The sequence below is a fragment of the Conger conger genome, chromosome 18 (genome assembly GCF_963514075.1).
Source record: "Conger conger chromosome 18, fConCon1.1, whole genome shotgun sequence".
Taxonomy (NCBI): Eukaryota; Metazoa; Chordata; class Actinopteri; order Anguilliformes; family Congridae; genus Conger; species Conger conger.
This window is the reverse complement of record NC_083777.1, coordinates 28572817-28597816: the sequence shown is the minus strand read 5'-3', so window position 1 is coordinate 28597816 and position 25000 is coordinate 28572817. Positions and strand designations below refer to the sequence as shown.

General features: G+C 48.7%; 3 protein-coding genes across 4 annotated transcripts in view; 2 read left to right on the top strand and 1 right to left on the bottom strand.

Moving 5' to 3' along the window:
* cdh23 (cadherin-related 23) overlaps window positions 1-9718 on the top strand; it is a 209271-nt gene extending 199553 nt beyond the window's left edge. The window contains exons 58-68 of the mRNA XM_061227464.1: window positions 252-413; window positions 1439-1695; window positions 2292-2389; window positions 2967-3087; window positions 3387-3466; window positions 4268-4308; window positions 5829-5889; window positions 6302-6431; window positions 6710-6832; window positions 7824-7931; window positions 8744-9718. Of these exons, the coding sequence (XP_061083448.1) occupies window positions 252-413; window positions 1439-1695; window positions 2292-2389; window positions 2967-3087; window positions 3387-3466; window positions 4268-4308; window positions 5829-5889; window positions 6302-6431; window positions 6710-6832; window positions 7824-7931; window positions 8744-9085 (1523 nt within the window). The 3' untranslated portion in view covers window positions 9086-9718. The remainder of the gene's footprint in view (window positions 1-251; window positions 414-1438; window positions 1696-2291; window positions 2390-2966; window positions 3088-3386; window positions 3467-4267; window positions 4309-5828; window positions 5890-6301; window positions 6432-6709; window positions 6833-7823; window positions 7932-8743) is intronic.
* A 3664-nt stretch (window positions 9719-13382) lies between these two features.
* On the bottom strand, window positions 13383-20910 carry eif3s6ip (eukaryotic translation initiation factor 3, subunit 6 interacting protein). The gene is made up of 15 exons (XM_061227467.1): window positions 20754-20910; window positions 20270-20312; window positions 19812-20022; window positions 19592-19671; window positions 19295-19356; window positions 18796-18865; window positions 18535-18608; window positions 18213-18384; window positions 17382-17536; window positions 16702-16872; window positions 16115-16248; window positions 15404-15577; window positions 14816-15005; window positions 14196-14276; window positions 13383-13718 (listed from the first exon to the last, which is right to left on the bottom strand). Exons 1-15 carry the CDS (start codon window positions 20781-20783, stop codon window positions 13617-13619), a joined length of 1749 nt encoding a protein of 582 aa, XP_061083451.1. The 5' UTR covers window positions 20784-20910; the 3' UTR covers window positions 13383-13616.
* Window positions 20911-23138: 2228 nt separating this feature from the next.
* smoc2 (SPARC related modular calcium binding 2) overlaps window positions 23139-25000 on the top strand; it is a 37759-nt gene continuing 35897 nt past the window's right edge. For both annotated transcript variants that reach the window (XM_061227470.1, XM_061227469.1), the window contains exon 1: window positions 23139-23949. In XM_061227470.1, coding sequence (XP_061083454.1) covers window positions 23863-23949 — 87 coding nt within the window. In that variant the 5' untranslated portion in view covers window positions 23139-23862. The remainder of the gene's footprint in view (window positions 23950-25000) is intronic.

Below are 25000 nucleotides of genomic sequence, written 5' to 3'. Positions count from 1 at the left end.
TGTGTGTGTGCACGTATGTGTGTGTACGTACATGTGTACGTACGTACATGTCTATGTGTGTCTATGTGTCTTTCTACAATTAATTATCATTAATATAACTTGCTATGTTATGCAGTCTTCATTTACAATGTAATCGCGTAGCATATGTAGCAAACCACTTACAAAAACACTTTCCAGGTGGTAGGCAAACAGCATAAAAGCACATCTTCTCTCTCCTTCTCTCCCTCCCTCCCTCCCTCCCTCTCTCCCAGGCGTTGCTGCGGACGCGCGGGTGGGCTCAGACCTCATCAGGGTGCAGGCCGTGGACAATGACGTGGGCAACAACAGCGTGGTCCTGTACCGCCTGCTGTCCATCCACTACATCAAACTGCAGTCCAACGACTCGGACGACGTGGGCAACGTCTTCATCATCGGTCAGCCATTTCTGCTCTATCTGCTCTGCTCTGCTCTGCTCTATGAGGGCTCCTGCACTGCATACTGTCTTACTATTTAGGGTGTCAAAATAGTATTAGTATGTCCGAAACCATAGGTGTATAAAAGAGTTTGGTAAAGCTAACCTGGATGGCACACTAGACTAAGCAGGAGACAATCCTCCCCTGGAGCAATGCAGGGTTAAGGGCCTTGCTCAAGCGCCCAACGGCTGTGCGGATCTTATTGTGGCTACACCGGGGATCAAACCATACCTAGTAGTGCGTGTAGCGTTTGATTTCCGAGGCAGCCCTGGAGTCTGTAGTGGGACAGGAGTGTCAGCTGACCTCGAAGGGAACAGAAAACAGGATGCTGATGTCTGGGCACAGGTCTGACGTGCCCTGGGTTCGCTCCGAAATCTCCCTTGAAGCGAATTAACAGGATCCCTGTATGGCATCTGTATGACTTTCTGGTTTCCTTTCCTCAAACCAGATACCTGATCGCCCCTTCCGTTATTTATTTTCTATAATCAGTTGTTTTCCAAGAAGTCCTCTTTGTTTGGGGTGGCAAATAGAGCTTAGTATTATGTCTTGTTTATTTCCTGTTCCCCATCTGCACTGCAATCCTCTGTGATGCTCCATATCGCCCCCTGGGGCTTTCAAAGGGAATAGCAAGGTGCTAAATTTTGGAATGACTGATCAAATGGGACAGGTGGGCAGCCTTTAGCCTCACGGCTAATGTACATGACCAGAACCCAGAAGGTTGGTGGTTCAAGCCCTAGTGTAGCCACGATAAGATCCGCACAGCTGTTGGGCCCTTGAGCAAGGCCCTTAACCCCACACTGCTCCTGGGGGGATTGTCCCCTGCTTGGTCTAAATGAACTGTCGGTCACTTTGGAAAAAGGTCAGCTAAATAACTGATTATTATTATTATAAATGCTTGATTTATCGGCATTACGTATATAGTCTATCTTAAAAGCAATTTTTCCACACATTCACACACACACACACACACACACTCACACACGCAGGTGAGATGGACGGAATCATTCGCACCTTTGACCTCTTCACGGCCTACGACCCCGGGTACTTTGTGGTGGAGGTGCTGGCGCGGGACCTGGCCAATCACAGCGACATGGCGGTGGTGGGCATCTACATCCTGCGGGAGGACCAGCGCGTGAAGATCGTCATCAACGAGATCCCCGAGAGGGTGCGCCTCTTCCAGGAGGAGTTCGTCAGCCTGCTGTCCAACATCACCGGAGCCATCGTCAACACCGACGACGTGCAGGTGCCCTGTCCACACCGCAAGCGCCGGAAAACGACGATCGCTTCGGCCCTCTGTCGAGACTTAACGTCTTATTTATTCTCCTTACTCCTTATAATATTGCCAGTGACGTGAGACGGTTTGACTAATTTCAAGATTTGCCAAACGGAATAAGAAAATGTCAACTTGTCAGGCAAACATTAACTTAAAGCAAGCTAATATTTTCCAGCAATAAAATCTTAAGTCTTATTTTAAGACTAAAATGGTTATTAAGACATAGCCAGCTTCATCCAGATGTGCCCTCTGTTATTCAGGATAATCCTCTACATATATACTCATATGCACTTTGGTCTTATGGGCAGCTCTGGATAGACATGCCTTGTAAATGAATGTAATCTCTGCTGAAAAAAAGGACTCAAGCTATGTTTTGAAACAGCTGGTAGCTGGTTGACCAGATAGACCAGCTCCATACTCAACATGGTTTGACGAACTCAAGCTATGTTTTGAAATTGCTGGTCGGATTTTACACCAGGGATGTCACGTAATATGTGTTCCACTCCTCCACATTCTCTCCATCTCTCACTCCTCCTTCACTTCCCCCCCCCCCCCGTTCTGAGCAGTTCCACGTGGACAAAAAGGGCCGTGTGAACTTCGCCCAGACGGACGTGCTCATCCACGTGGTGAACAAGCAGACCAATCGCATCCTGGACGTGGAGAGGTGAGGAGGCAAGAGGAAGGGCGAGCCGGAGAACGAGGGACAAGAGGAGAGGATGGAGGGGGAGGGTTTGAGAGAGGGAGGGACTAAAGAAGAGTGAGAAGCGAATGATTAAGAAATAGAGATAATTACAGGGAAGGAAGTGGAAACAGGGATGTGAGATTATTGTTGTGCGTGCAGTACGCAGTGTACGGTGTTGGGCCATTGTCACCAGGAGTTACTGTACAGTGGTTACACAACTGCAGTCGTCATTGGCTTTGACCCACAGGCCACACAATTCCACCGGTACCCTTTGACAGACCTCGGTCAAATACATAATTGTTTTGGATTCAAATACTTTTTCTATGCTTTACTGAGCTTGTCTGGAGTATTGGAACCTATGAGATACTCTCAGAAAGTGCAAGCATGCCTCCTGGTCCTCTTGGTTGTCTAAATTACACCAGGGGTTTCCCCGTTTAAATAATGGTTAAATAAAAAACATTAAAAATATCTCCAGTAAAAATGCGGCCGTTTCTGATGCTGTTACCGCCTGCCTCTTTAACCCCGCCCCCTCCATGCCCGTCTGGCCTGGGATTGGCAGGGTGATCCAGATGATCGACGAAAACAAGGAGCAGCTGAGGAACCTGTTCAGGAACTACAACATCCTGGACGTGCAGCCGGCCGTAAGCGGCAAGGCCCCTGATGACCTCACCACCCTGCAGGTGTGTGTGCGCGCGTGTTCGTTTGCGCTGCGCGAGTGTGTGTCAGCGCCTGGCGCGGGTCATCATTCAGCACTCCAAATCCTAAAATTGTACCGTTAAGAAAGCTCATTTAGTGCTGTGTGTCCACTGTTATTGTCCATGGTTTGTTTATACATAGTGCGGTTTGGTAGTGTTGTGAATAACCATTTTTTATCTAAAGACGTATAAGAATTTTGTGTCCTTGTCTCCCTATCACTTATCTCCTTATCTCTCCCTCCCTCTCTCCCACCCTCCTTCCCTCCCCGTCTCTCTGCTGAAAGATGGCGATCATTATCCTGGCAGTGCTGCTGTTCGTGGCCGCCATGCTCTTCATCTTCATGAACTGGTACTACCGCACCGTGTAAGAGTCCGCCCGTCTGTGACATCACAGCGCAGGTCACGTGACCTCGTGCTGCTGCAGTCTGCTGAGCCTTACAGAGCACTTTGTAGAGCCGTTTGTTGTCCTAAAAACCCAGAGGAGAAAACTCATGAAACTCTTGTCCAGGAGTAGGTTAACCACAGACCTTATATGAGGAATCGAAATCCCTATGGGAAAAAAAGGCGTGGGAAATCTACCGAGGAAGAAACTGTCGAGTCGGCCTGTATACAGAAAGACGTCATCACTGTAAACACTCTATAGGCCTGCCCTTAACCACGCCATACACATGCTGCACAGAAATGCACTCAAGTGGAAATATCTTCCCAAAGCTGTACCGTCACAGTGCATGACTGTGTTTAGTACTTCCTTCGACGTTATCTCACGTACAGAAGAACTGGGCAATACCTGATTGGCTGATATCTGAAGGTCGTATCGGGGTCATAAGACCCCACACGTTGCTGATTGTCTAGGTGCCAGACTGAACAGACTCTGCTCGCAGTCAGTTAGCGTTGCATCATATGAGGAAGTTTGAGAGGCATTTACGATAAACAGCATTTCTGTAACCCCCCCTCCCCCCCCCCCCCCCCCAGCTCTGTTGCAACAGTGCCTGTTCCTCCAACATTATTTTTGTGTTGGTGCAATGCAAGAACTTTCTTGGTAATGTTTCGAGAAGCAGCTTCAACCACACGCACGCATACACACACCACCCCCACTCATCCTCTCTCTCTCACTCTCTCTCTCACTCTCTCTTGCTCTCTCTCTCTGATCTCTCTCTCCCCACAGACACAAGCGGAAGCTGAAAGCAATCGTTGCGGGATCCACAGGTGAGCAGTGGGCCGTGAGGGACAGCCCCTGCCTGCACGTCTGAGAGTCACAGCAGGACACACATCACCTGTGGCCCGGGGGGGGGGGGGGGGAGTGGGACAGGGGCGGGTGTGATGGAGCAGGAGTGGGCGTGATGGAGCAGGAGTGGGTGTGATGGAGCAGGAGTGGGGGTGATGGAGCAGGAGTGGGTGTGATGGGGCAGGAGTGGGGGTGATGGAGCAGGAGTGGGTGTGATGGAGCAGGAGTGGGTGTGATGGAGCAGGAGTGGGTGTGATGGGGCAGGAGTGGGGGTGATGGAGCAGGAGTGGGGGTGATGGAGCAGGAGTGGGTGTGATGGAGCAGGAGTGGGTGTGATGGAGCAGGAGTGGGGGGTGATGGAGCAGGAGTGGGGGGTGATGGAGCAGGAGTGGGTGTGATGGAGCAGGAGTGGGTGTGATGGAGCAGGAGTCGGGGTGATGGAGCAGGAGTGGGTGTGATGGGGCAGGAGTGGGGGGTGATGGAGCAGGAGTGGGTGTGATGGAGCAGGAGTGGGTGTGATGGAGCAGGAGTGGGTGTGATGGGGCAGGAGTGGGGGTGATGGAGCAGGAGTGGGGGTGATGGAGCAGGAGTGGGTGTGATGGAGCAGGAGTGGGGGGTGATGGAGCAGGAGTGGGGGGTGATGGAGCAGGAGTGGGGGGTGATGGAGCAGGAGTGGGTGTGATGGAGCAGGAGTCGGGGTGATGGAGCAGGAGTGGGTGTGATGGGGCAGGAGTGGGGGGTGATGGAGCAGGAGTGGGTGTGATGGAGCAGGAGTGGGTGTGATGGAGCAGGAGTGGTGGGTGATGGAGCAGGAGTGGGTGTGATGGAGCAGGAGTGGTGGGTGATGGAGCAGGAGTGGGGGGTGATGGAGCAGGAGTGGGGGGTGATGGAGCAGGAGTGGGTGTGATGGAGCAGGAGTGGGTGTGATGGAGCAGGAGTCGGGGTGATGGAGCAGGAGTGGGTGTGATGGGGCAGGAGTGGGGGGTGATGGAGCAGGAGTGGGTGTGATGGAGCAGGAGTGGGTGTGATGGAGCAGGAGTGGGTGTGATGGGGCAGGAGTGGGGGTGATGGAGCAGGAGTGGGGGTGATGGAGCAGGAGTGGGTGTGATGGAGCAGGAGTGGGTGTGATGGAGCAGGAGTGGGTGTGATGGAGCAGGAGTGGGGGGTGATGGAGCAGGAGTGGGGGGTGATGGAGCAGGAGTGGGGGGTGATGGAGCAGGAGTGGGTGTGATGGAGCAGGAGTCGGGGTGATGGAGCAGGAGTGGGTGTGATGGGGCAGGAGTGGGGGGTGATGGAGCAGGAGTGGGTGTGATGGAGCAGGAGTGGGTGTGATGGAGCAGGAGTGGTGGGTGATGGAGCAGGAGTGGGTGTGATGGAGCAGGAGTGGTGGGTGATGGAGCAGGAGTGGGGGGTGATGGAGCAGGAGTGGGGGTGATGGAGCAGGGCAGGTACACAGACGCTGTGGGACCTCTCTTGATTGATTTTGTCTCCTGCCATCCAGGGAACCAGGGCTTCATGGACATTCTGGACATGCCCAATACCAACAAGTACTCCTTTGAAGGGTGAGCACAGACAGACATCTCCACAGAAACCGGCAATGACAGACAGGCATCTCCACGGTAACAGGCAATGACAAGACAGACATCTCCATGGTAACGGGCAGTGAAAGATCAACATCTCCGTGGTAACAGGCAGTGACAGACAGGCACCTCAGCTGTAACACACTCACACACAGACGTCTCCATAGTGCCACACCCTGACAGAAGGTGGTCAAAAGTTAACGCACAGGCACACGCATCTCACACGCCTTTAAGCGGTCATGTACACAGATGGTCAAGCATCTCCATGGTAACTGCGTAACTGCATTTGGCATCATTGTGTCATTGGGTTGTGTTGAGATGGGTATTCCTGTGCATTGTGCTGTGTTAATGTGTGTGTGTGTGTGTGTGTGTGTGTGTTAATGTGTGCGTCCAGGGCGAATCCCGTGTGGTTGGACCCATTCTGCCGGAACCTGGAGTTGGCAGCTCAGGCGGAGCATGAAGACGACCTTCCGGAAAACCTCAGTGACATCACAGACCTGTGGAACAGCCCTGCCCGCACACACGTGAGTGTGCATCGCCCTGGCACGCTGCAGCGTGCACACTCTCACACACACACACACACACACACACACACACTGAACATACTCACACACACACACACACACACACACACACACACACACACACACACACACACACACACACACACACACACACACTGAACATACTCGCACACATACACAGACATACACGCACACACACACATACACACATACACACAAACTCACACACACATACACACACACACACACTTCACACACCTCTCTGCTGCCCCCTACAGGGCACGTTCGGTCACGAGCCCCAGGCCTCCAAACCCGAGGACGACCGCTACCTGAGAGCGGCCATCCAGGAGTACGACAACATCGCCAAGCTGGGCCAGATCATGAGGGAGGGGCCCATCAAGGTGAGCCGCACCTGAGGACTCCTTCCTCCACACAGCTCCACTCCCGACCCTGTCTGCAGTTACATACAGTCAGCTCCACAATGACTGAGACAATGACGCATTATTCTTCTTGATTTGTATCTGTACTCCACAAAATTTTATATTAATAATCAAAGATTTTATTCACATTCTCAGCTTTTACTTAAGGGTATTTCAATACACTTTGGTTTCACCATGTAGAGATTTGTATACTTTATTCACTGTATATTCCACAAGCTCTAGCCATGGGCTTCACTCCTACAAACTCTAGTGGTGTGTATGTTGAAAATGAACCACTAAGCATGGATAATCTCTGAATTTAGTCTAGGACTAGGCTTAATCTGTGTCTGTGACAATGGCCCAGTAATGTTGATGGGTGTAGACTGGACTGTAAGCACAGGGAGCTCTGTCCAGGTATGGATGTGTAGGCTGTGATGATTAACCCTGTCCAGGTGTGGATGTGTAGGCTCTGATGATGAACCCTGTCCAGGTGTGGATGTGTAGGCTCTGATGAAGAGCTCTGTCCAGGTGTGGATGTGTAGGCTCTGATGAAGAACCCTGTCCAGGTGTGGATGTGTAGGCTGTGATGATGAACCCTGTCCAGGTGTGGATGTGTAGGCTGTGATGATGAACCCTGTCCAGGTGTGGATGTGTAGGCTCTGATGAAGAGCTCTGTCCAGGTGTGGATGTGTAGGCTCTGATGAAGAGCTCTGTCCAGGTGTGGATGTGTAGGCTGTGATGATGAACCCTGTCCAGGTGTGGATGTGTAGGCTGTGATGATGAACCCTGTCCAGGTGTGGATGTGTAGGCTGTGATGATGAACCCTGTCCAGGTGTGGATGTGTAGGCTCTGATGAAGAGCTCTGTCCAGGTGTGGATGTGTAGGCTGTGATGATGAACCCTGTCCAGGTGTGGATGTGTAGGCTGTGAGGTATGTCTGTGATGATGACCCATGTGACTGCCGCTCCCGTCAGGGTTCGCTGCTCAAAGTCGTTCTGGACGACTACCTGAGGCTGAAAAAGCTGTTCGCCGCCCGGCTGGTCACCAAGTCCACGAGCGGCGACCGCTCGTCCGTCACGGAGGTGGGAGACAGGGAGTACAGGCTCACTCTGACTGCGGCGCTATCTCCTCCCCTGCCTCTGGGGGGCGCCGTTTCCCCACTCAGCTTCCCTCACTGCCGGTCCGTCCTGTTTCACCACCTACAGAGGGCGCCGTTTCGCTGGTCACGGCCCCTCACACTGCTGCTCTGTCCTCTTCCCTGCCTCTGAAGGGTTTCTCCTGCTATAGCACTACCTTTAGGGGGCACCGACGCTTCACCCTGTTCTCACTGCACAGTCTCCTCCTCTAGAGGGCGCTGTTGTATTTGTGTCCCTGGCTGAGCACCTCCCTGCAGGCTGCGACCTCACTCTGCCTACAGATCCCAGCAGCCTCCTCTCCTCTGCAATGATGGCTTTCACTTTAACACTCATCTATTGGCATGATGGGAACTGGAGGCTGCGACCTCACTCTGCCTACAGCTCCCAGCAGCCTCCTCTCCTCTGCAATGATGGCTTTCACTTTAACACTCCTCCATTGGCATGGTGGGAGCTGCAGGCTGCGACCTCACTCTGTCTACAGTTTCCAGCAGCCTCGTTGCAATGACGACTCTTACCTTCTGCACCTTTGGCATGGTGGTGACTCTGTTCTCGTTTGTGTGTGTGTGTGTGTGTGTGTGTAACACTCGGAATTAAGCTCCTCCTCTTCTGTTTCTGTCTCTCTCCTTCTGTCTCCTCCATGGACCTCCTCACCTCCTTCACTCTCTCCATCCTCCCGCCTTGTCTGCTGTGTTTGCCACTCCTCTTCCTCTTCTTCTTCTCTCCTCTCATCCCTTCCTCCCCCTCCTCCCCCCTTCCAGCTGATCCAGAGCGACCTGGACGAGGAGGACGAAGAGCGCCTGGGCATGGGGGGCGGGCGGGGCACCCTGCGCTTCAAGCACAAGCTCCCCGTGGAGCTGCGGGGCCCCGAGGGCGTGCACGTGGTCCACGGCAGCACGGGCACGCTCCTGACCTCCGACCTCAACAGCCTGCCGGAGGACGACCAGCGGGCGCTGGCGCGGTCGCTGGAGGCGCTGCACGCCGAGGGCGGCCTCTACGCCGAGCGCAACGCGCGCACCGAGTCCGCCAAGTCCACCCCGCTGCACCGCACCAAGGACTCGGACACGCTGTCCGAGAGCCCGCTGGAGATCACCGAGTTATGACTAGCCGAGGCCTCGCTGGTCTGAGAACTGAGGAGTGCGCGCGTCCCATCCCGACCCCTTCCTCCTCCTCCTCCTCCTCCCGACACCACGGACTGAGGCTTAGGGGACCGGAGGGGTGTTCTGGGACAGGAAGATGTGGTCTGTGTGGAGTGTGACCTTACAGTCAGGGTGTGCTTCCCTCTTTCTCCGAAGCCCAACACCAGCCTGGGTTCCACCGCTACCAGCCGACTGACGTACTGTAATACTGGGAACAAAAAAAAAAAAAGACACGGGACTCCTCTTCAGTCCAGGCGGATTCCTTTCCGAAATTGTATAAGATGAAGTCACAGAAGAGAGGAGTTGTGAGTTACTGTCTCAGGATGAGCCTTCTGAGCGGAAGTTTGAGCGGAGGAAGGACACTGGACTGTAAATTAAACACTGAGTAAACTAAGAGTGACAACTGAAAGGGCCAGGCTTGTGGGCACAGGAAAAAAAAAAATCATTCCAGTCCTTGAGTCTCTGTTTTCCTCCTACGAGTGTTTTCCCCTCGAGAGCCTTGACCACGTCGACCCCTGCACAATCCAAGGCCTCGTTGCAAACGCACTGGAAGCAACCCTGAGCAAGAAAACTTTCTCACACACACACACACACACACACACACACACACACAGCTACGCGCGCACACAGTCAGACCAGCGGCAGGCCACGACCATCTTTCACTTAATTCTGTGTCATGTTTGAATTCTAAATGTTTGGGGGGTGGGGGGGGGTGGGGCAGGGTTTAGGGGTGGGGTGCGGGGGTTACCATGGTGATCTCACACACAGTAATAAGGGGCCTGTGATTCTCTCTCATCGTCATTCTCAGCACAAGGAGCTGGAACATACTTTTGGACTCTTAGGGGCTGCAGCGGAGGGACCCAAAGCGAGGCTCCCGTGTCACGTGACCGGTGTCTCCCAATGACGACGGCCGATCGGCACGATGTCCACGGAGGGGGGGGGGAGGATTTGTGTTGTGTTCGTCGCTGCCCCTAGAGGTCAGACCAGCACGGCGCAGGCCAGTCCTCTCCAGCTCTCAGAGCCGTCGCGGGAGGCCAGCGGTCGCCATGACGCCAGGCCCCTCCCGTGACCTGCACAAAAAAGGCACGCCGACGCACACGCGTGTGTTCAGCTCGTCGACTTCGGCGGAGCGCAAACGAAACCCATTTTCCCCGCTCGCTCTGCTTTTCTCACACGCAGCGGAAATGCAGCCGGTGACGAGGCCAGGCTTGACGAAGTACGGTGGGTCTTTCTCCCAACGGACGGGACCTCGCACTGTAACGTCACCGTGATGCCGTATGACGAGACTGTGGTTCGCCAGGGGCCACGATTTTATCTGCACAAACTGGACCCCCCCCCCCGGACCTGGTGGTGAGGCCAGGCCTGGTCCAGCACAACTCTTTATCGGTTCCTTCTTTTGTTCCCTAATTTCCCCGGAATGGAGGGACTAGGAGTGGGCATCTAGGCAGTTTAAAACCTGGAAAAGGGAGGATTTTAGTGAGGGGGGGGGGGGGGGGAGTTCAGCTGCTAAATAAAATCTTAATTTCCCTCGCTTCATCACCTCACCTTCACAAGCAGAAGCTAAAGCTAATCATACACGGAGCACTGCCAATGCAGGACAGATAGTACATGGATTTATTTTTTTAATTATTATTTTTCTCGGTTTCGTTTTTCAAAAAAAAAAAAAAAAAATGAAGTTCAAATAGAAGGGAAAATATTTTTGGAAAAAAAAAGACGAAGCAAAAAGCTGATTTACCAAAACGATGTGAACGGTTGACTTGTGTTGGAACTGTCATTTTTGTTAACCATGGTAATTATTTTTTACATCAGGCTGTTTGTTTCGTGAGTGTGCACTATAGTCATGTTTTTTCTATCCCTGTTTTGTATGTTTTTAATTTGTTACCGTTGTTGGCGAATCGTGTTGAATGGTCTGTTGTAATAAAGGAGGTATGGAACAGCCGCGGGCCTGTTTGAGGAGGTAGCCGGAACGCAGCCAAGCACAACACACCGCTCCCGTCACTGAAGAATTCCTCCGGCCGCGGTGGCGCAGACGCAGGATATTAAAACATTTTCAACGGTCACCGAGGAGAGATATTACACTCTGTCACACAAACGGGAACGCTCGTGCTGTTGTTCGCAGAGGCTCTGGGCAAAGCACACTGCTGTTGTTCCGTCGAGCGCCGATGCTTTAATGTGGGAATGCTCAAAGCCCAGCTTGAACTGGTGCAAAAAAAATAATAATAATAATAAATGACAGAACACCTAGGAATCTTCACATTACTAATGAAACATAAAAAAAGAGCTGGTCAACCAGCTGGTATTGGTAGCCTGCCTGCGGTGGTTTCAAAACCTACCTTGAAATGTTTTTTTCAGCATGGCTGGAATCAAAGTTGGAAGAGCTGTCAAAAAAATTCCACTCATATGGTAAGTAATGTGAAAAGCAAAATATGGTGCAACTATGAGTAAATAAACTCAAATGAGAGCATTTCGAAAGTGGATCTAGAAAGTATTAATAAAGCCAGTGTGACAACATACCGCATGATGTATTATTTTAAAACAAATATGCTTTGAAGAACATGGCCTGACCTTTCACTGATTATTTCCGGTGTTTGGCGACTAGGTGTGCGACCATTTCCGCTCACACCATTTGCAGGCGGAACTACTCAAGGGTACAAACAATAAACAAAAACAGCCAAACATACGTTTCCATTGTTCTCCTGCGGAAGAGGGAGTGGGTTCAGGCCAAAACGGATGGTAAGTTAGCTACAAAAACTGTTCAATGTACATGTGTAACATTTGCGGAGTGAGATATATTTCTGCCGCTAAAGTTTCGGTGCTTGTAACAAACCGTGCAAACGTAAACATGTCATGTAACGTTCCATAATACTGCAGAAGTTAGCCGGGATATCATAACATTAGCTACTGCAACATAACTTCCGTTTCAGTTGTGGCACCGAACTCGCACCACCATCACCTGTCGTCTTTTGAATAGAGAACAGATCTTTTCTGGCCATCAAATGGGACATAAAATTGGAGAATTTAGCGAGCTAGATGGGTTACATATTGGCTACATAGTGGTTACAATAGTGTCAATAGCCTCGCGAATAGTACTAGCTGTACAACAACGCTAGTAAACTAGCTCTGTAGGCCTAAATTATCTGTGTGAATGGTCATTAGAATGAACATAGATATTGTAACGTGCAATTTTGGCTATAGCTAACTAACCGGATATATAATCTAGTTCGCAAATGGCTATGGTTAGTTGACTATGTTATTAGTTATTACCTTCAAGTTCACGAAAAAGTATCCCAGGGCTATTTGGCAGCTGATCGAAGAGATTCTTTACAAGGTGTGCATATTTCCTAATTCCAGTAGGAGGAGCCATCCCAACGTTAGCTGTGTGAGACACTTATTCGGCATTTTGAGGCGTACGCACACACGCACAGTATGTAAAACTATACTGCCAATTGCCACAATGACAAACCACCACACAAATCTGAATGTACTTCAATGACCAGAAACGTATAATTAAATTACTTGTAGTTAAACTACTCCTCAACATTGTATAGGATGTTGGGGCAGAAAGAAACTATTATCAGTTGTTAAATTGAACATATTGTGCTGTGTTTGCATGGTGGCCTAGCATACGTGGAAAGACATCTCAGCCTAGAATTAATATATAATATGTCTGTTGTCATTTCACAGTATGATAGGTTAGGATGCTTGAGATGACTGGTTTTATTCATTTTAATGCAATAGCTAACTGCTCGAAAAATATGACATGTAATGCAGATTAATGTTCCCACAAATATCAAACAAAATATATATATAAATATGGTAGAAGGTAGATGGTATTGTTCCTCTATGAATTCACTTAGGCAGGGGTGTTCAAGAAGGGCTGTATCCAACTTCGGAGGCTAGTTGATATTCCATCTCCATTTCTTTCTGTTAATGTACAACCATTATTAAACCATCCTATGTTCAGCTAATTAACGAATTTGGCAAGTGTAACGGGTGACAACAAAAACCAGCAGGAATAGAATGGAATGGCCACCCATGCACTGAGGGACTATATCTCCCCCTGGTGGCAACTCAACGCACCCATTCTGTAAAGACGCTCTCCGATTAGTGAATAAAGAACACGGTATTTGGGTTGAACCAATAGCAACAGGTAACTCGGAACCGATAGATGCGTCAGGCAAATGCAAAGAGAACCAGGCTATCCACAGTAGTAACAGCCAAACACAATCACCTAAAGATGAGACGACAAATGACACAGCAGTGAATTTCTTTCCTTGTCGTTTATTATGTTTTCAAACTACATAGAAAACGTTAGTTGAACTGAATCGGTTGTGACAGTTACTCGGATGGGTTAAAATGGAACCGACGAAAGCAATCCGCCATCATCCGCTTCAGCTGAGGGGGGGAACAGAAGTTGGAGGAGTCCCAGGTTCTGGTACGGGTTCTGGTACGGGTTCGGGTTCTGGTTCTGGTTCTGGGCCGCTGCGGGGGCAGATCATGTGGCCCGGGTGGTGCTGGCCGCGGCCGCAGCCGCAGCCGCAGCCGCGGGGGTTGTCGTGGACCCGCCCATCGACATCTTCTTCAGAGTCCGGTTAAGCTGGACCCGGGACACAGAACCAGTTTAACCAGGTGCAGCACCAAAGCTGCCATGTGCGTGCGCTCAGTTATGTAAAACAATGCGTTATGCAAAGACTAGCGATATCTGATATCAACCGACCTATGAAGGGGGGGTTGTTAAAGAAAAATCTGGAAATACTGAAACGTGTGAAGGGATGTTTTTTTATTATTTTGGGCAAACCTTTAAAATGACTTTCTAGTCACTTTACTATTTACATATAATTAAAAAGGAGTTTTAAACCAATTAAATATTTCACAGCCAATTGAGGAAACCAGCAAACATGCATTAAGGAACATTTTCTGAACGGTCCGTTAGAAATAACGCAAGACGCATTTGCTGCAAAATCCTGCAAAGTTATGGTGTCAGATAACTTGGGTGCGCAGGAAATGGAAACTACATTTCCCAGCACAGGCTGTGAGAACGCAATCCCGCACTAGATCGACGTGACTTTCTCACCTCCTCAAACTTGTGAATCTGTCGGATGAAGAAATCTCCATAGCGACGGGCCACCTTGGTGTCTGCGATGTGGATCATGTCCTGCAGACCGAGGGAAATGATCAGGTCTACATCGGCCTTCAGAGGGCAGTAATTATCACCTGAACATACACAAGGCCTTGCTGCAAACACACAGCAAAACACCAGATGCTCGGATCGCGAGGGTAGACTAAGCGCCCACAAGCACAAACACACAACCGGTAAGAATTAGACTGAAATAGAACTTGAGAATTTGTTATTTAGCTGATGCTGTTACTATCCAAAGTGTCTCACAGTCGATTAGACTAAGCAGGAGACAATCCTCCCCTGGAGCAATGCAGGGTTAAAGGGCCTTGCTCAAGGGCCCAACGGTTGCATGGATTGATCTTATGACCACAGCGGGGCCTGAACCACCAACCTTCACAGTACCAGTCATGCACCTTAGGCTAGGCTACAGGCTGCCCCTCTTGATACTTGGCACATGATCCAGGTACTCACTCACACACACACACACACACACACACACACACACACACACACACACACACACACACACACACACACACACACACACACACACACACACACACACACACACACACCTTGTCGATGTAGAAGTCCACCTCGGAGGCGGACTGGAACTCTCCGTCCAGGGCGGAGATGCCGCTGGTCCACACCAGGTTCTTCATCTTGTGCTTGAAGACCAGCAGCTGGATGCGGAACTCCTGCTCCGTCATGTCCAGGAAGCCCGCCAGCTTCGCCACCGGCATGGTGGTGTACAGCTTCAGGAAGCTGACGAGGGAAAGAGAGCGCAAAACGCCACATTACGGACATTACGGAGAGCACAGTGTGACGGGGGGGGGTCTGCGGACAGTGTCTATGAACGGAGGGAAACGCAGAGAGGCCGACGTTCCACCGACCACAGCCGCAGAGCACGCGGCTCGTTAAGAAGAACAGCATCTGCAGATATAGGCAGTGCCTGTGGATAACACAAACGCAGATAAAGGCAGAACCCATGGATGACGGAACCAAGGTGAGGGCAGAACCGACAGATGGCAGAAAGCAGGAACAGCAGATTTACAACGGATAAAGCCTGAACCAGCAGATAGCAGACACACAGATAAAGCCTGAACCAGCAGATAGCAGAAACCCAGATAAAGGCAGACCCAGCGGATGGCAGACTGCAGTACCTGCGGATGGTGGACAGCTGGGCCTGTTGCTGGACCTCCTCGGCGAACACTTTGAGCTGCTGCTGGAAGGGCTCCTTGTGGTAGTTGGGGTGCACATTGTCGTAGTTGGGCACCACGGGGGACAGGAACTTGGGGCAGGCGAAGCTGAAGAGCTCTTCAAACACCTGAAGATCCCTGCGGTGAGCAAGCACTGGGGTTAATATACACGCGTCCGGCAATATACACAATTACATTAACGATGATTATACCACCCAAAACATCGATAATGCACAATTAACATTCTTCAGGTGGAAGCAAGAATTGGTGGCTCTAACCTGTATGTGTGTGTGTTGGTGTGTGTGTCAGTCTGTGTTAGAAGTAGCTAAAGTTCTTTGGAACCGTTCTCCAGAAGAAGCGAAGTCTTTATTACATGGGGCGACACTGGCTCAGGCAGTAAGAGCAGTCGTCTTGCAGTCAGAGTAGTTGTCTGGCCCAGGGTGTGTCGAAGTGTCCCTGAGCGAGACACCTAACCCCCAAGTGCTCCTGACGAGCTGGTTGGTCCCTTGCACGGCAGGCCAGTGAGTGTATGCATGAATGGGTGAATGAGAAGCATCAACCGTACAGAGCTTTTGATAAAGGTGCTATATAAAGGCCATTTATGAAGAGTGCTTCTCCCCCTGTGGAGAGCGGCTGAAACGGTGGTGACAGAGGGCGTTCTCCAGGGGGACTCACCCCTTCTGCATGCGCAGCATCTTGTCTCCGTACTTCTCCCGGAGCTGGGTGTGGATGCTCTCGTCGATGCGCATGGGGTACATGGTCAGAGCGATGGCCAGCAGGCCGTGCATCTGCTCGTTCTGCTTGTTTATCTGCACAGGAGGTGACACACGGGAAGTGGCTTAAACACCAGGCAGCTGATACACACGCATGTGAGAGTTGGAGAGAGCCGCAGAGTTCTCTTGAAAAACCGATCTTTAAAACATGAAACGAGGAGGAAGCATTTACTGTCTAGGAAAGAGGAACAAGCCAACACACAAACACACACTCACGCACATATAAACATACACACATGCACTCACACAAGCACAAAGACACACACACACACAAACACACACATGCACTCAGTCACACAGACACACACACACACACACACACACACACACACATGCACTCAGTCACACAGACACACACACAGATGCACTCAGTCACACACAGACACATGCACTCAGTCACACACACACACACATTTTAAAACAGCCCCACTTTTCTCTTAGTGGCCCCATCGTTCCCCTCTGAAGGCTTGGGGTGAGCGCTGGACTGACCATCTCGTATTTGTAAGTGGACCTCTGGAACATGTTCCTGGTCCTCTGGATGTAGAGCAGGATGTTGGCGAAGACGCGGATGGCGTCCTGGTATCGCCGCATCATCAGGTAGGCAAAGCCCACGTAGTAATATGTGGTGATCTGGCACTCGGGCACCCGAGAGTACATACTCTGCAGAGGAGAGGGAGGAGAGGAGAGAGGAAAGGGAGAGAAGTGAGGGAGGGGTGAAGGAGGGAATTGGGGAGGATGAAGATTAATCAGGCTTGATGGGCTTAAACGCATTATATATATGAGGCACCAGAAATGTTTTCTTCACTTGAACTACAGTATATGAGTCAATCCTGGTCACCCAAGTCCTTCTAAACCGAGTGCTCTACTACTGAGCCACAATCGACCAGTGCACTACTGAGGGCGTCAAGCAACAACTGCCACTTCTCTTGAATAAAAATAAAAAACATTCTGGTAAAACAGGAAACCTCAAGCGTGTTGTTGTAGTTGGGCTGGTGGGACACGTGGATCTGTCTGAATCAAACTGAAGATGGACGGCACAAAGCATATCTGACCAATGATCGCCTACTGTAAACAAGATGTAAACGTGTCCCACTCTTTCAGCAGAACCATAACCATGCCGCCCGTAAGCGGACAGTCTCCAGGGAGGCAGAGCGCCCCTTCTCTCGTACCTTCTTGTTGAGCTCGATGTTCTCCAGGACCTTGATGGCCTGGTAGTAATCCCCGAGCAGGGAGTGGAGACGCAGCAGGCCCACCAGGCTGAAGTACCCCAGCATCTTATACAGCGAGTGGCGACCGTATTCCCCCGCCACGCTCTCCGGGTCACCTGCGTCACACAGCGCAGGGACAGCGTCACACCATTACGTTACGTTACGTTACATTACATTATTGGCATTCGGCAGACGCTCTTATCCAGAGCGACGTACAGTTGATTAGACGAAGCAGGAGACAATCCTCTCCTGGAGCAATGCAGGGTTAAGGGCCTTGCTCGAGGGCCCAACGGCTGTGCGGATCTTATTGTGGCTACACCGGGATTAGAACCACTGACCTTGCGTGTCCCAGTCATTTACCTTAACCACTACGCTACGGGCCGCCCGACCAGAGGGTCGTACGGCAACACCAACGCTCCTGAACGACAACTCCACAGGCGTGGCCGGTCTATTCTCCTACATAGCGACCACAACTCCCTCTGCTCAGAGCGGCTAACTAATGCAGTGAAGTGAGTGAGTGCTGAATATCAGATTGCTTCTGTAAATTTCATGTAAAATGGTTTTGTCATTTAGCTGGATGTACTGCATGACTGCTGCAAATAACCACAAGGCTTTGACTAAAATAAACAATAATAAACACGACTGCAAGTCAGTCTCCTTTCCCTGTTGCTGACTGCATCCATATCCCAGTTTGTCCCTCCTTATTCATAACCTCCGTTTCTCTCTCTCTCTCTCCGTTACTTAGTGTACACTTCTCCCAGTCACTCCTCTGCCTCCTGCCCTCTCTCTCACCCCCGCTTGTGTACACCTCCAGCTGCCGGTTGATGTTGCTCTTGTCCACCAGAGAGTGCAGCACGTTCAGGACGCTGTGGACGTTCCAGATCTTGGGGTTGTTGCGCAGGAACTCGATCTCTTCCTCAGACTTCTTGGCCGTCTTGCAGCGGTACTGGCTGAAGGACTGGAACTGCGGATGGAGGGAGAGAAGCAGGGAATGACAATCTACACTGCCTCAGTGCATAGGGATACAGATTATTACCACAGGACAAAGATGCTGGCATCTTCAATCCATCCTGATTCAATTAAAGGAATGAAGAGTAAATTCCCATTTTGATACCTGATAGATGAACTCATCAATAATGTCCCACAGCCATTGGTTTGGGAGCTCCAAGGGGGCTGGTCCATCGGCATCTGAAGGATTTGGAGTAAAAACCAATCAGAAAACGTATAGTAACACGATAGGTGCGAAGGGAAGCTTTAAGCATACATTGCAAATAAAACAATTTACCAGCAAATAAGACTTTAATCCAAGGATCAGATGCAGACACCCAACACAAAGCCACATGACATGAACATGCCCATACATTTCCACACTTACTCAGAATGTAGTTGAAGAGATTGCAGTAATTGTAATAGGACTCAAATCTCTGGTCAAGAGTCGGTCCACCCTAAACACCAAGAAGGAAAACTGATATTATGGCAGTGTATCAAACAAAGTTTTAAAAAGGATATACCTAATGTTCAGGGGTGCACAGAATGCACAATATACCGCAGAGGTACTAGCCAGAAATTGAACCTGTCCCAACCCATATCTCTTAATCCATTTGTTGAGTCAAAAGATACTGCTCGCTGGCGTCTTCCAAGTGTGCCATGTACTCAACCATCTGATTGTGGAGAGTCAGGGGAGAAGGGGCCCAATACTCACACTGACTGTGGAGAGTCAGGGGAGAAGGGGCCCAATACTCACACTGACTGTGTGGAGAGTCAGGGGAGAAGGGGCCCAATACTCACACTGACTGTGGAGAGTCAGGGGAGAAGGGGCCCAATACTCACACTGACTGTGTGGAGAGTCAGGGGAGAAGGGGCCCAATACTCACACTGACTTTGGCGTAGATGTGTCTATAGTACAACTCTTTGTATAGGATCAGGAACACAGCGTCTGATGAGAGAAAGGGTAGAAGTGTGATACAGAAGGAAAGACAAGCCTATTCCCAAATGGTTTCCCTAACAATCTTATGGCTGAATAGAAAGACTACCGTATGTGTGTTCGAAACTGTACACTGCCCGTGCTAAATTTCAGGCTGATTTTTCCTTGAAATGTAGTACTAGTAGTATGCGGTTTCAAACACAGCGCATGTAGTTACAAGAAGAACGAAGAGCGAGTTATGACTGACCGTTGCCCACCAGGGAAGCGATGGCTTCGGCCTCTGGCCAGGGAGACGTCTTAAAGAAGCGGTCGGTCAGCTTGTTCCAACTGGACAAAATCACGTGAACAAAGGGAAGAACGGGAAGTGTATTTTGTCAAAAGGTGAACATCAAATACTGCATTTACTAACATTAACATGGTCTGTGTGTCGCGTCCCATTCTTTCTTGTTAAAGCACATTAGGTGTACCTGGTCTCGTAGACCTCCTGGATTTCGTAGATCTTCTGTTCAATGCTCTCGCTTGAGACGCGGTTAGCCTGGAGCTCGTACACCTTCTGGTCGATCAGGTCCGAGATTGTCTTGTGGAAGTACTGCAGAAAATTCTTAATGACCTCCGGGATGACATGGTACGTCTGTTGCTCGTACTGACGCTCGTACGCTAGATCAGCCTTCGGGTCGCCTGGATGGATAGCGGGGAGAGGAGACCGTGTCAGAGGCAACAGACTAAGGGGTTGGTCCTTTCCGCCCCAAAGCATCGCTGGTATCAGCTGCAGCAGAATGCAACTGTTGCACACCATAGATAAACAAATTAACTGACGTAAATCAGTATTTCAAGTTAAATACATCATTATTTCAGTGCACTGGAGATGAAACTGAATTTACATCAACGCGTTGCTTTCATGTCTGAGTGTTAGGATCATGCTTACCAGTATGAAGATCGTAATCGTTGGAGTATGAATACGGATCGTACTGTCAAGACAAAAACAATAGCAAACATTTTAATTCAGTCAGGGCGATAGCTTTCTAAAATGGCCTAATTTGTAGCATTCGGCTGTCAGTCGAGTATATGTGCGTGTCAGCTCACGTTATAATTGTTCATCCCGTACTGGCTAGCTAGCTACTGCTATCGGATAGTTATCTCTGGGCACAATGCAAGTTTAAAGCACAACGCTAAATACGCATCTTAAACACTGTCTTAAACTTGATGAAAAGACTATCGCGAACATTGTCATTCTTCGTGGCTAGCTATCTACAATAGCCCTGAATACAGCCAGCTTCTCCTGAAAGTTAGCTAACGTTAGCTGCCGGCAGGCTACAGCACACCACGCTGACTACGCGTGTTTTTTTCTGCTGCATCTCAGAGTCAATCAATCCTCTTTCAACTTCAGATTAATCAATGGCGATACTAACTTCTTCGGTTTCTTCGGTCGGATACGACATGCTGTTAAAATTGTTCCAATCTGGTCAAAACCGACGTTAAACCAGGTACACCTCCGGAAAAGATACAACTCGTCGGCCGCAGAAAAGAAAGGAAGCTGCGTCCTAGAAACTTCCGGGGCACCATCGAATTACTGCAGAATTGTGGGATATTGGCGGGATCAATATTCGCCAGGTATGAACCGTATGAGCACGTCTGTCATTTGTTGTTGCTATTGTCAGGTTTTGTGTGAAATTCCACCTCTCCGCAAGTGAGCCAAACTCGGTACAAACTGTGTGACTGGCTACGCATGAAGTTACTGTATGGCCGTGTAATTTGGTTGATATAATGTTTGCAGCTTGGTTGTAAACTAATGATGCTTTCAGCTAACGGGAGAACACTTGCGTTCCCTTCACTTCCAGCTATGAGAACACTTCAGTTCCTGTAGGCCAACCGGTTCACGAGAAACCTCCTCAGTAAAATATTTTTTTCTTTTTATATTATTGTACATAGTATGAGCTTTTGGAAACGGGCTTACAGTCCCTTAGTTGCTATCCCTAAAGTCGCCAGGAGGTGGAAGTAATTGTTCGCTCTTAAATCCTGCAGCGCAACACTAAAATGAGAAGTCCAGCTAAAAACACTGACATCTGTTGCATATTGGCATTGTTAACGCTTCGCAGCTGAGCTAATTCAGTCGTGCTCACTCAGATTTCTTTGTTATTTTCCCACATAATTATGGTATATCTTCACGTAATGTTGAGTATTTCAACATCTGGGGGGTGAAAACGACTCCATATAAAACGTAAGAACTAGAAGCGCATTGCAGCCTGTTTATTTCAGTGGCTCTTGTTCAACTCTGAAGAACTGAACTGTTGGTCTCGTTTCAGAAGTAGGGCTGAAGTGGCACGCAACGCGGTTTTCCAGACAATCTGAGAGAGAATAATTGTGTTCCTCCACAAGGTGAAGGCTACTCTTCCCCGTAATGTAGGCATGTGGCTTTCAGTGCCTATGATGTCGGCCTACAAATGGAAAAAAAAAATGGTGACAGACATGAAATGTAACTTGTTTTTAACACGATGAATGATATAGTGCTACGGCACAGTGGCTGATCAAATAAAATAAAACACAGGCGAAGTGATAGCCTATCGGTTCTTCTTTCATGGATGACACTGTTAAATATTAAATTGATTATATGGCTTATATATTGCGTATGAATATACTTTGTGGTGCAACATCGTTTGAACACAGTAAACCGCTTCTCTCGATCTCCGGAATGCCGCTATAAAAAGTCTGCCACTATAACTAACGCCATATGTTGTGCCTGATACAAATAAGAACATTATTTTCTAAATACTGTACTGTACTTCATTCTGCCACGGCAACGTGATAAAATACATTCTTTCTCAATTAGACTGTCAAAAAATTTGATATGCCAATGAGCAGAATACTTGAAAACTGGCGCACCCGCAAAATGGATTGCACGCTGGCACGCACGCACACACACACAGGCTATACACAGTTTTAATTCCACCCGATACCATCCAAAAAGCCAGCGATGAGTGCTATAAGCTTGCTACAAAGGGCGAAGTTCTTTGTGCTTCCTCAACAATCCCATTCTCACGCACGGATTGACGGGCCTCGTACACCTAATTTCGCAGCCCGCTGGACCGAAGAAGAGCGCAGTAAATTAAACGGTTAAGGGCCTGGCTGCGCGTGGCAGGCTTTGACCAGGGAATTAACTTGGATTCTCCTCCTAACGTTCCCAGAAAGCCTGTTGATCTCTTACCACGGAATAGTTCTTCCGACCTTGTCCTCAGATGAAGTAAACGTGTTTTACAGTCCAAATTCGTTTTTGAAACGGATTCAAATTATAAAATAAAATAATGGATATGGATACACTGCTTGATCGTTTTTGGAATGATCCTACAATTTCTAAATGGGTAAACCTCATAAAATTGCCCAATATTATGCCCTATACATCTTAGAGAAAACAAAGCGTATAGCTACTGTAGAAAGTTAATACCCGAATTGCAGAAATGATGAAGTACATACTTTCCTAAGCATATCAACAAACAGGGAACATCAAGAATTTCGAGAGATACTTTTTTTTTTTTAATTTTTTTTTTTTACTTTTAGGTCTTCTTTATTGCTCAGAACAGAAAATAAACGAGACCTATACCTTCACATTATCCAAACACCTACTCACGCGCACACCCACACAAGCGCACAGAATAGTGTGTGTGTGTGTGTGTGTGAGAGAGAGAGAGAGAGAGAGAGAGAGAGAGAGAGAGAGAGAGAGAGAGAGAGAGAGAGAGAGAAGTTAATCTACTCGAGTCCGAGTTCCAGGCAGTACAAAGTGGTACACTGACTCCTAACTCCTTCTCTGACAGACGCACGCGCTTTCTCTATTCTCTCCATCTAAGGCGCAGTCTGCCTTTCTTCATCGGACGACAAAAAAGTCTCACGACATATCAGAGAACAAAACAGAGGAGGATTTACCTGTGGTGGTTAAAAAGAAAAAAGGGTTTCTTCATAAAAAAAAAAAGAAAGCAAGAAAGGAATACCCACGGTGTTTGTGTTAGCTACCAGCAGCTGAAAGATTGCTTCAAAACTTACCTACCAGCCTACCTACCTACCGGAGAGGCACTGCCTGCATCCGATAAGGGATCTGGTTCGACAAATACGAGCCAAGGGTGGGGGTGTGGAAAGGAGAAAAAAAAGGAAGATAGAAAAGACACTGAAAAGAGTGACTGTGATAACTCACTAGGAGGAAAAGGGTCAGGAGGAAAGTCAAAGTAGAAGTGAATTCTTTTGCGGCGGAGTGTGAACACAGGGAGGGAAAGCTATATTTGAAGCGTTAAAGGACTCTACTGAGCACGTTGCGGAGGTAGACATTAACCTGCATCCCATTACTTCGTTCGTGAATACTTAACGGGCTAATTGCTACGAGGGTTTCTATGGTAGAAGCACAAGGCGTGCAGAGCGCGGAGTAAGGTACAGAGGACGAACGCCAGCTCGGGTGCGCAGTGTAGAGAAGGCAGGAGACCGAGGAGGGAGTCCCGTGGATTTTTTTTTCTTTTTTTACGGAGCTTCGCGGTGTGAATGGCCATCACGATGTGTGTCCCGACGCTTCTGTTCCTGCTGTGTCTCCTCTGCGCTGGGGGTGCTCAGAAGTTTTCTGCGCTCACGGTGAGAACACGCGCACGCTTCGACCCCCACTCACGGGCCTTGTGTTTATATCCATGCTTGTCTGAAAAAAAGAAAGAGATTTTATTGTGATTCACAGTAAAGGGGGAATTATTGTTGTTATTATTATTTGGAACACTAATTATGATGTTCGAATCAAAAACACCGAATCGAAATGAAAACAGGTGGAATTGAGAAGCAAACGTAAATGTCAATGAAAGTGCGCGCATCTTTTTTCTTCTTCTTCTTTTGTACAGTGAATTATGGTTTATTTTTGTCCGTCATGCTGTTTTCGCGTTAAACGGATCGCTTCATAAGTGAATCATATGTTCTATTTTCAGAAAGTAAATTATTGTCTACCAACTGCAAAAATGGAAAGTATGAGGTTTAATCCAACTTCCAGAGTGCGGGTCTGTGCATCCCGACGTCTGCTCGAAAATAGAGTGTTTTCTGAGTGGTGGTTTAAAAACACAGTATTATTATTATTATTATTATTATTATTATTATTATTATTATTATTGGCAAAAATAGGAAGAAACTGGCTTAGAAGATTAAATAATTCAGTAATAATGATTTGGGCAGTCATTACTTTCTTGTGGTTATGACTTCCTACCAAAACCGACTGCATGTATCAGGTTATTAGATTTGTAATAATATCCGAAATAATATGAATGGATAATAATATGATTTTATTTTGCTTGTGATATTTCAATAATTAATTTTGACGCAATTCTCCAATCCAAAATGTGGTCATTAGAATTTTTTTTTTTTTTGCTTTTTACTTTAAGTTTAGCTTTTTTTGCTTTTTGATGATGTTTGTGATTAAGACCCACAACACTTCAGTCATGTCAGGGATGGCAATAGCGCTCCCAGTGCATAGCGTTTGGAGCCATTCCAGGTTTTAGATGCAGGGGAGCATCCAAAGTGTGTTCTGTTGAATTCTTGTTCTTCGTTTCTAGCAGAACCCGGAATGGCTCAGACTGGTATTCAAGGTCCTCCCATCCCTGAGCCTGGTTACAGGGCTGATGTGTTGAGCAGCAGGTGTGGACCTGAT